Raw genomic sequence first — 11,591 nt, forward strand, 5'->3', positions numbered from 1 at the left:
TAATAAGAAAGTAAGAAAGCTTTTACAACACAAGCTATAGAGACCCCTAAAAGAAAATGGGCAAAGCACCACCCCGATGGGCCCATCATCTGTTTTACTAACCATCGGCAAAGGCTAACTTTTAGTAAACTTATTTTTTCAGCTAAACAAAATCCTCTTTCTTCCTCCAATAAATTTGGTAAGCAACTATATGCAGAAGTCACAAATTAAAAGAAAGAGAAACACATCTATTAAATCTCCAAACCTAGAAATATCTCATGAGCAAATAAAAAATAACCACCAAATCATCATCTTCGAACTGATGAAATATCTCAAGTCACCCCTTGGATTCGTTAACAAAAATCATGATAGTTCATCAAATCCTCTCTCCTCTTTACCCACCCACTCACATGCACGTGCTGAGTCCCGATTGGCAGCATGGAAGAAGCACCACTTTATTCACGCGGGCGAAGCGCGCCTTTCAAAGCGGCACAGCCCCGGCTTTGGTTTACGATGTCCGACTCCGTCTCAAATCAAGCTTCACCGACTTAGAAGAGGATATTTTAGTCAATTACTTGCCAAATTGAGGGTATTTTAGTAAGATGAAAAACAAACGATTCTGCTTCTGAGATAAAAGGGAACGACGCTCCTGGCTTCCTTTCTTCGTCTTGCTCCCTGCCCTCTGCGACCATGACTGCCGCCGAAACGGCCGTGGAGATCCCCTACCCCAACGGCGGCCCTAAGGCGGAGCCCCTCCGCGACGGAGGATCCGCCGCCTCCGCCGCGGCCGAGAAGAAGAAAGCCCGCGAGAGCGAGCGGCGCCGGCGACGGAGGAAGCAGAAGAAGAACAGCAAGGCTTCGTCCCTTTCCGCCGACGCCGGCGGCGACGATAGCGAAGGCGGTGAAGGATCCCAGGAAGAGGCCAAGGAGAATACCGATCCTTATCCCGAGGTACCTCTCTACTCTTTCTCTCGTGGTTTATCCAATCCCGACGATTAGGGTTAGGGTATCTCTCTTCCAGTCCTTCCGTCAGTTCCACTTATCTTAATTGGAGTAATTCTCGATCCATGCGTTGTTCTGTTGTGGCATTTGCTCAATTATTAGGATTTTTTGTTTTATTTCTAGTGGGTTCTTTCAGAATTCTAGATCTGGTTTCTGATCTCGGTCCAACGGTCATTGACCTAGTTTAATTGCTGTGGAGGATTGTTTTTATATTTGCTCATGTTATTTTATGATATTTATTTTTCATGCCCAAATATCTGTTGTGCATATTAGGTTGAGGTATCAGTTGAGGTAGAGTATGTTCCTGAGAAGGCTGATATAGAAGAGGATTTTCTGGAAGACTTCAAGAACGTTTTTGAGAAGTTCAGCTTCAAAGATAGTGCTGCTAATGCGGAGGTACGGGTGGGGATGTGATTAGACTGAAAATTGTGTCTTACTTTGAGCAAGAAGTTACTTTAACTCTTTTTCTTTGTTATGTTGTAGGATGATGCCAAAAAGGATGAGTCTGATGCAACCGCAGCATCCAAAAAGAAAGGGGATTCTGACTCGGAGGAGGAAGAGCAGGATGCTCAGCAAAAGGAGAAAGGAGGGTTATCTAATAAAAAGAAAAAGGTCAGTTTTGCTCAAGTTTTTGCATTGTTGCTTTCTCAGTTTCATAAATCTTAACTTGTTGCGCCCTTTGCAGTTGCAAAGGAGAATGAAAATTGCTGACCTAAAACAGATATGCTCAAGGCCAGATGTTGTTGAGGTACGTTTGTAGATTGCTCTCTCCTCTCTCATATGTATTATGACAATTGCATTAAAAAATTTGCTTATTAAGTATTCAGATTAGTCATCTGTTTTAGTTCCTTAAATTATATTTGTAACATGAAGATTTTTTTTTACTTATTAAAATTGGGAGAATAAGCTTTATGATTATGTAATGTCTGCTGGACCTTGATTTGTATATGTAAAGTAAGAAAAAAAAACCTTCTGCAAAAAGACATGAATTGACAAAACCTGTGCTAGCATAATTGTTTGGTTGGTGTAGATTTGCTGTCTTTTCTTGTTTTAGAATTTGTATTATTTATGTAATATTTTTCAGACTTTTTGGCGCAGCTTTTAAAATAGAACAGCTGGCTTTCAAGATAATTTTTAAAATTCCTCACTTCCAGCCATCATACAACTTATTTTCATTAGTAAGCAGTTTATTTGGTTCAAAAGTTACTGCAGATGTTTCTTTTTCAAAACTCCTTAATCACTCAGGATAAGTCCATTAACTGTGCATCCTGGTATGTGATAACTGTTGTTACTTGTTATTGTGCCTGAAGGAAAATTAATCTAATTACGTAGCTGAAATGGTACTTTATATTAACTTATGCTGGTTTTCGATTAATTGAGTAATCAAGAGGAATTCCATCAATATTACTTGGAAGGCAGGAGGTTGTAGATGACCATGGATTTATCAAGATTACTTGAGATGCATTATCGTTCATTATGTATCCATAGTTTACTAGGTGATTTGGCTGGCAGAGTGGCTAGGTTTAGTTAAGAAGGGCATTTTTGCATGTTGATTGTTTTCCATAGACTTCCTGTATGCATGCTTTAATGTACCTTGATAAACAATAATAATTTTCAGTAAGCATTCTCCCTACATAAGAATGCGAGGAAGATGAAGGTCCATGAAGCCAATCAAATTATTGTGATTATAGCACTTCAGATAAAGCATGCTAGATGCTTGTCTTTGTGATTTGCATTTACTAGGTCCCTTTTGTAAGGATCCTTTTTACAATTTGGAAATGTCTCTTTGTTTTTTACTGGTCATGGTCAACTTTCCGCAACGGCAGATATACCTTATCCATTGTCTTTTTTGATTTAACATTCTTTCGACAGAGTAACATGGTATTAATTCGTACTGTACCATCCATGTTATCATCTCAGCGGGACTGAAAGTTTCAGTCCTGAGTTCGGTAATTTGTATGCTCAAGTCAAAGTTCAGTTTCTTTGGTGATGGCATTAGATTGTGTCACTGAATATTTGTAAGATTTTACTTCGGATTAATCTTTTGTTATTTGTTTGTTTTTGAAGGTATGGGATGCCACAGCAGCGGATCCAAAGCTGCTAGTTTTTCTGAAAGCATATCGGAATACAGTACCTGTTCCAAGGCACTGGTGTCAGAAGCGGAAATTCTTACAGGTGAGTCTTGCCCTCAGACATGAATGTTATGGAGATCCTAATGTACATTATTATATGAGGGGTGTATATTACTTTTAGAGTGGTCGTATAAGGGGGTGAGGGAAGATAAAGTCGATAAGGTTTCGCCCCTCTTATACATATATGTAATTCTTGCAGGGAACCAGCTGTAACAAACAAGGAGCCAGGACATGGTGGTGTTTGCCCAGGGGACCTTTGAGGGGTCTCTCTTTTAATATATTGATAGGGTGGTGGGGTATAGTTAGATGCATATGATGCCACTTCTGCGAAATTAAATAAGGTCTAGACTAGATTCTGCATCTGTCTAAATTAAGGGAATACTAAATTTTCGACATCCTGATATCAGTTAAAATTATGCACCTGGATTTTAAAAGTCAGTAATTATGCATCACACAAACTGAAACATCTTCTTTTTGATATTGCAGATGTTTTGAGATCTTACGCCGCGTTCACATTTTTCAATTTCATATTGGCCTCATTAGAATAAACTACAGTATTAACTGAAATATATTGTTTGCTTGTCTAGTTTTTATGTGCTCTACTGATTGTTTGCAGGGAAAGCGAGGTATCGAGAAGCAGCCTTTTCAACTTCCTGACTTCATTGCTGCAACGGGAATAGAAAAAATAAGACAGGTGATTTAAAAAAAAAAAAGAAATCATTTCACTAAAGTATCATGTTTTAGTTGCATGGGCAGAAATCAAAATCTAGTGCTGTTTAACCTTTCAAGATGTTCCAAATTTTGCAGAGGGTTAATCTATCACTATTTCCTTATGGCCTTTCAAAATTTTATTAAAAAGTACCATAGATTTGACACTTGTTTTCTTAATGTTGATGCAGATTTCTTTCCTTGAATTGTTTGTTTTTGTGAATTGTTTCCTAATTCCTTTTCATGCTCATTTTTCAGGCATACATTGAAAAAGAGGACAGCAAGAAGCTGAAACAGAAGCAGCGTGAGCGCATGCAACCAAAGATGGGAAAGATGGATATAGATTATCAGGTTTCTTTATCTTTCTAGTTACTTATTCAATGAGTGTCGAACCCCTCCGTGGTGCCGTGGTGCATGATAAATGTTGTTATCAGACATTTTTTCGCCCCTATGATTCATCTCTCTCTCTCTCTCTCTCTCTCTCTATATATATATATATATATATATATATACACACACACACACACATATATACATACACACACACACACACACACACACATTCATATATATATATATAATATATATATATATATATATACACACACACACATTCATACATACATATACATATACACATACATACATATATACATTCATACATACATATACACATACATACATACATACATACATATACATACACACATATACATATACACATACATACATACATACATACATACATACATATACACATATACATATACACATACATACATACATGCATATACACATACATATGTATAGATATGTATATATATATATACACATATATACATATGTATGAATGCGCGCGCGCGCGCACACACACAATATATGCATATGCATATATGCATATATACGTATATATGCATATATGCATATGCATATGCATCTATATGCATATGCATATATTGTGTGTGTGTGTGTGTGTGTGTGGTAGAAATTTAGTTGTGTCTTACAGTTTGGCTCCAGAACAGCTTTTGCTCGATTACTTAATTGATCTGGGAAAACAATTCATGCCTAAAATGTTGTTTTTTGCTGCAGGTTCTGCATGATGCCTTTTTCAAATATCAGACAAAACCAAAGCTGACTACACATGGTGATTTATACCATGAAGGCAAAGAATTTGAGGTATTTATTATAAACTTCAGATCATTAAATTGTTAGAGTACGAGGAATTGAGTCATGCAGCTTCTGTTTAATTGCTTGCCTTTACCCATAATGTTTACTTACATATACTTTCTGCTAATTCTTTCTACAAATTCTCAATGAACTTTAATTTCTGAAGTAATTATTTTGAGGCATTCATTTGTGTAGCTCTATTTTATTAAAAATATATCGCTTGCTATGGCAAATGCAAATAATTGTTTCTTTTCCCATGAACTAAAATAATTGCTTGCCTTTCTACTTGTTAGTTTTCATTTTCTCCTTTCTTTTTTTTTTTTTTTTTTTGCTGTGCGAGTAGTGTTGGTAGATAGATTTTAAACAAGGTTATGCCAATGAGAAACTGGAATTTTTTAAACATTCCTAAGATTTGCTTTAGAAAATACATAATGCTCTCTACCATTTTTTGGATACTTTGTGATAACTTAATTTCTGATCAATATCATATTTATTGCCACCTATCACACAAACTGAAACCAAATCTGTGATAGAAGTTTCTAGTTAAGTGGATGACAGACCTACTAATTTATGTTTGTATGACTTTCATAAACTGGCAGTAGTAGAAACCCTTAGAAATGCTACCATACTCTCTTCCCTTCCTTTTGTTCTCTGGTAATTAACAAAACAGCATAACAATTCTGGTAGGGGATATGCAGTAAACCAGTTGTTATTCATCTAAATCCGTACAGCCACTGTTACTTAAATCTCGCCCCATCATATCTTCCACTCTTCATCACATTAAACCTCACCCTGTCATATCATCCACTCTCCATCACATTTATCTCATACTATCATGCTAGTGTCTTCATAATGGAAGCCTTGATTACTCCAAAATGTTTCTGGATGGGAGGGAATAGGCATCAATATAGGATTCAGATGCTTTTTCAGATGATATTTTCTTTCTTTTAGGAGAACTTTTGATTTCTTCCATTGCTCGATCAATTTATTGTGATAATATATGTCGATATCAAAATAGGAGGATTAGATCAATGTGATTCACTCCAAAACACCTTCAGATACTAGTGTGGATTATCCTGTGGTATGTGATTCAACTCATAATTTGATATTGTAGGCCCTTGAATGGTTAAGGGGATACATGCCACAGCATCATATTGGCAGCAATGAAGGATATGAAGAGTAGATGAGAAAAATTATGATTTTAAAGGGGAATATGTGGATGAGATTCTGAAAATTCCCAACCTTTGGATAATTTTCTCTTAACCAGCATGTTTGCCAAAATTATGACTAAACTTGTTTCTTTTGAACATTTCAAGCCTGAAGAACAAATTTCCTATTGCCATTTGTAATCTCATTGTGCTGGGATTGATGTATAAATGTAGTCTTGAGAGGAAAAGAATTTGGTGTACCCGAGCGCCTAGTATATCATAAATAGCTTTTTATATTGTTGGAGTAATATTTTTTAAGAGTTCAACCAACTCTAGTGCAGATGCCAGATCTCAAGCCCGACCATGTCAAAATCTTGGCTTGCTGAAATCTAAGAGTTGATTTAGATGCTAAAACTCTGCCCCCCCAAAATTCAATCTAAAGTCAATATCAGTAAAAGGAAACTTGACATTTTTTATTTTTCTTCCTTTTTTTTTTATAACTACATTTGACTAGGTTGCTGTGAATATGTGGTAACTCAGATGATTTCATCTTTATGTTATAAAACTAGCTGTTCTTCAAATTCCTGTAAGGGATGGTAAGTTTTATCAAATACAATTTAATATTTACTGCAATGCTCTGTCTTCCTCCTGTCCCTTCAGTTGAGTTGCTGGCATCATCTATCTAGCCTGTAAGCACCATCATATAAAATTCACTTATCATATGAAATGCATGTCAGACAAGGGGAATGATCTCCTTTTTCAAATTATATTTCTTAACTCCTATTTTCTGTTTTTTCTGTGCAAATCTAGTTGAGGTACTGGGTTCTGCTTCTGGCCTTCGAACATCGTCATAACATATGCATACTTATTATAAGGCTTTTAAATGTTTTTCTTACCAATTGAGTGATGGACACGGAAACATCATTTTGTTTAGTTCTTTATACGTTGTTCTGGATACCTGATATTTTTTTTTTTGTGTGACATGGGCAATTTAACTGCGTATAGACCAGTGTCTACAATTTTATTTCATTTTATCATCACCCTTGGTGATTCATTGATCATCATTTTTTATTATGAAGCTAGGCCTTTATGGGCCTGCGCAACTGAAAATCTGACTGGTAATTATGTGGGTTTATGGTTGCTTGAAAGTAGATCGAGAAGTCATGTAAGTTTTTGAGTGTTTGGGCATGTATTCTTGTATTTCATGTTACTGTTACATATTTGCCTTTAAACTTCAGAAAATGACCTTTAAAAAAAAAAAAAAATTCAAAGAAGCTGTTTTAGAAAAGTTGAAACTTGGATTGGCAGATGCATATATCACTGCATTATAAGGTTTGACGTTTTCATGTATTGCACTCAAATTTTCCCTCTCACTCTTGTTTGTTGTGCCATGCTAGGCTGTGAAGACTGTCAAATCTACTGTTCCTTAATAAAATGTCACTCCACTCTCATTCGCATTCGAACTTTATGCTTCTTCATTTAAGATCCCCATGTATTTACTTACTGTCTGGTCATTTTTCACCAAGTCTGATCACTGCTAGATGGGTTCTATGACTAATAACCTATATTTTGATCAATGAAGGATGGATACGATGCGATACAAATAGCCAATATGGCAATACGGCTAGAATACATCAGGGAATATTATTATATATGCACACACATGCATTTTAATATACTTATATGTTTATCTGTATGTATGTTTGCATGCATCTTATATATACATCCATGCTTGCATGCATACATACAAAATATGCATATGCATGAAAGAAGCATCCTTAAAATATAGTAGGTTATCGAGATAACTTAGTCCATACTTTATACGATAGCGTTAAAGGAAAAGAAAAAAAAGAAAAAAAAAAAAGAAAAAAAGAAAAAAAAAGTGTTTTTCGATGTATCCAGAAAGTGTCTAAAGTGTATCTTACGAGCATCAGTAGTGTTTTCTGAATTTTGAGCAAAAGGTTATTTGACGTCAGGATTGGATACACATCCTAGGAGTATCTGATGAGTATTGATATCCAGGACATGGCATGTGATTCGGAGTCTGCCCTTTGTAGATTTTGATGTATTCATGTAACATGTAGAAGCCCACTTTTATTGTGCTTTCTGCTTAGGGCCACGAAATTCCTTCTGAGGAACCACCATCTGTACCTTAATGGTTTCTCATGTGAGCTTATCATGAGAGAATTCGCCAAAGGTCATTTCACCTTCCCTTTCTTGGGGTGTTGTGTGAGTTATGTGTTTTACCTTTGAGTGTTGAGTATGCTGCAAGGAGAATCTTGAATCTAGTTAATTAGCAAAATACTTTAGGCCTTATGATTGCTTTGACAAGATCAACCAGAATGTTTTGCATGGACTAGTAAGAAAGTGACCAGTTAGATCACTTTGAGCTTGTTTGGTACATCAATTATGTTATATGTGATGATTGAGCTCATTTATTTGAGTTTTCTGATCAAGTTGCAGAGGTGACCCTTATCCATGCTTGACTAATATGGTTGCTATTGGTGGTTGGTGTTACTATTGTTATGTAGACAGGCGATTTGGAGTTTCGGAACTTCAGTTTATGGGGGTTGTTGTGGTCATTGCTATGCAGACTCCAAGACCTTATGAGATGCTTGAAAGAAACACTTTGAACTTTCATCAAACCTACATAGATGTCAAAATAGTTTCATGTTTTTACCTTGTTCAGGCATGTCTTAAAAGAAACAGATTTGGTTTTGTTTGAGATGTTTTGCATGGGACCACCTTAATCATGTTTGAAAACAAATTGAGTTGCTTCTAGCTTTCATCCATAATTCTATATTTTGCACTAGTAGTTCTCGAGGTTAAGTTTTGCAGGAAATGTTGATGCATATGAGCTTATTTGCACCTATTATCAATTTGTGATACGGAATTATTAAAAAAAGGTCATAAAATATCTTCTGTCATATGTAATGTTATTTCTGTGAAATTCCTTTCTGTGTTGAAACCTTTTGTCTTTATTGTTCTTCACAACATGGATTTGTTGTTTCAAATATTCTGCACGTATTTCTGTTCTGATTGGAAACTTTTAATGATTTCATGGTTTTCTTTGCAACTTGACAGGTCAAGCTGAGGGAAATGAAACCAGGCATGTTGTCACAAGAACTCAAAGAAGCGCTGGGTATGCCTGAAGGTGCTCCACCCCCATGGCTTATTAACATGCAGGTCAGTTGTTAAATCTCCTATTGGTTTGATTTGTTTTCCATGTGTACTTTTACATGAACTGATAGCCACTAATCTTGCCCAGAGATATGGCCCTCCGCCTTCTTATCCACATCTCAAAATACCTGGTTTAAATGCTCCTATCCCTCCTGGTGCCAGCTTTGGTTATCATCCTGGTGGTTGGGGTAAACCTCCTGTTGATGAAGTAAGTTCACAAAGTTGCTCTTGATTGACATTTTCCTGGTCATAAATACCACGCACTATTGCTTATCTTTTCCTTTGTGATACCACTTTGCTGTTTGTTTGACAGACTGGACGTCCTTTGTATGGTGATGTTTTTGGGCTTCAACAACCGGAACAAATTAATTATGAGGTAACTCTGCATGTTTGCATTACCTCTGCATGTTTGCGTTTGGTAATTCAAACTAAGTAGTCTACTAAGTTTCAAAGAAGAAATTGCTCGTAGTAGCTTCCACATTTCATCATACATATTCTGCTAGGGTTCTGCAGCCATGCTATGATATTGCAGAATATTCATCTGTGGTAGAGTTTGTAGAACTTGTTAACCATATGGGATGGACTTGTTTACTCGTTGAGTTCAATTGTAGGAAGAGCCTGTTGATCGGACCAAACACTGGGGTGACTTGGAGGAGGAGGAAGAAGAGGAAGAAGAGGAAGAGGAAGAAGAGATGGAAGAAGAGGAATTGGAGGCAGGCATTCAATCTGTTGACAGCCTTTCAAGGTTTCTCCTCTTCTCTTATGTCCTTTCTTTCATTGACTGGATCAATTTTACATGTTGTCTGATGTTTCTTTTGTATGTAGCACTCCAACTGGTGTGGAGACACCTGATGTCATTGATCTTCGAAAGCAACAGAGAAAGGAGCCCGAGAAGCCACTATATCAGGTAATATTTTACTTAAGCTTGGGTGTTTCTGGTCTTCATCTGATCTTTGTTTTATAGCTGATTGACTCATCAATTTTTCCCCCCTGCTTTCATGTGAAGGTCCTTGAGGAGAAAGAAGAAAGGATTGCTCCTGGGACTTTGCTTGGAACAACACACACGTATGGTTTTTTGTTCTTTTACGACTATTAGAAGCATACGTTGGTTTTAATATTTTAACTACCTGAAATGTACATGAGTTCCTGATCTTGTTTTTCTTTTCCTGAAACAGGTACGTCCTTGGTACACAAGATAAAACGGCTGCCAAAAGGGTGAGATGCCTGTGATATTTTATTGATTTTTGTATGAATTAGCAAGGGCAAAGAAGATTTGCCGTTGCTTTAAATAGAGAATCGATTAATTGAAGATATTTGTTTGTATAAGCATTCTTTACTGTGTGGATTGTAAGCAAGGTTAATTCGTTACCTGACTTCTGTTTGTCAGGTTGATCTTCTGCGGGGTCAAAAGTCAGACAAAGTGGATGTCACCATACAACCAGAGGAGCTGGAAGTTATGGATGATGTTTTGGCAGCCAAGTAAGAGTCTGACGAATGCTTGTTAGAGCAAGTGTGTGGCTGATAATATGTTATCTAATTCCATTTTAATTTTGTGTCACAGGTATGAGGAGGCACGCGAAGAGGAGAAGCTGCGGAACCAGAAGGAAGATTTTAGTGACATGGTTGCCGAGGTTTGTTTCGGCTTTTTTTTTTTTTTTGAATAAAAATAATGGTCCTCTGAATTTGCCTGAGTATTCTGGTGTGACTTCAAAATGCGTTTCAATCACTGCAGGCAGAGAAGAAAAGGAAGCGCAAGATGCAGGAGAAGGAAGGGAAATCGAAGAAAAGAGAATTTAAATTCTAGGTCTGTTTACTGTGGTCGTAATATGTGCTGTCCTCGTGTACAAACATATGTTTGCACTTATTAAGGAAGTCATTTAGCTTGACATTTGCTGAATCTGGATCCGTGACTCCACAAAATCCTTTTTTGATGTAAACATGACGACCTTCTAAGATAACTCTTTATCTTTTCTGCCTTCCAAACTCAATTGAATTCTCCTCTGGCGTGTAACTGTCTGGTGGCATGATCGTTGTAACTTGCATTTTTTCGGTGATTAGACTGGGTTCCATTTGCAAGCTTAACAGGTGGCATTTGATAAAATGCGAAAATCGTTCACATTTCAGCAAACCTCGCTAGTCGGTTTGGGTAAGCCACTTGCTTTTTTTTTTTTTTTGGTAAGAAGTGCAGATGCTATATGAATACATAGAAAAGAAGAAATGTTTACATAAAGGTAGATTTAGAAAAGATAAGGCAAAGGAAAAACAGAGGTCACAA

General features: G+C 36.7%; 1 protein-coding gene across 1 annotated transcript; it reads left to right on the forward strand.

The window, feature by feature from the left end:
- Positions 1-631: 631 nt before the first annotated feature.
- On the forward strand, positions 632-11,304 carry LOC105055488 (uncharacterized). Its single transcript, XM_010937323.4, has 18 exons — positions 632-930; positions 1,255-1,377; positions 1,465-1,593; positions 1,667-1,729; positions 3,049-3,156; positions 3,730-3,807; positions 4,080-4,172; positions 4,911-4,997; positions 9,221-9,322; positions 9,405-9,524; positions 9,630-9,692; positions 9,928-10,061; positions 10,142-10,223; positions 10,323-10,381; positions 10,492-10,531; positions 10,704-10,795; positions 10,878-10,947; positions 11,049-11,304. The coding sequence occupies exons 1-18, from the start codon at positions 670-672 to the stop codon at positions 11,118-11,120; spliced, it is 1,776 nt and encodes a 591-aa protein (XP_010935625.1). The 5' UTR covers positions 632-669; the 3' UTR covers positions 11,121-11,304.
- The last annotated feature ends 287 nt before the right edge of the window (positions 11,305-11,591 follow it).

Source organism: Elaeis guineensis, chromosome 12 (assembly GCF_000442705.2).
Source record: "Elaeis guineensis isolate ETL-2024a chromosome 12, EG11, whole genome shotgun sequence".
NCBI lineage: Eukaryota > Viridiplantae > Streptophyta > Magnoliopsida > Arecales > Arecaceae > Elaeis > Elaeis guineensis.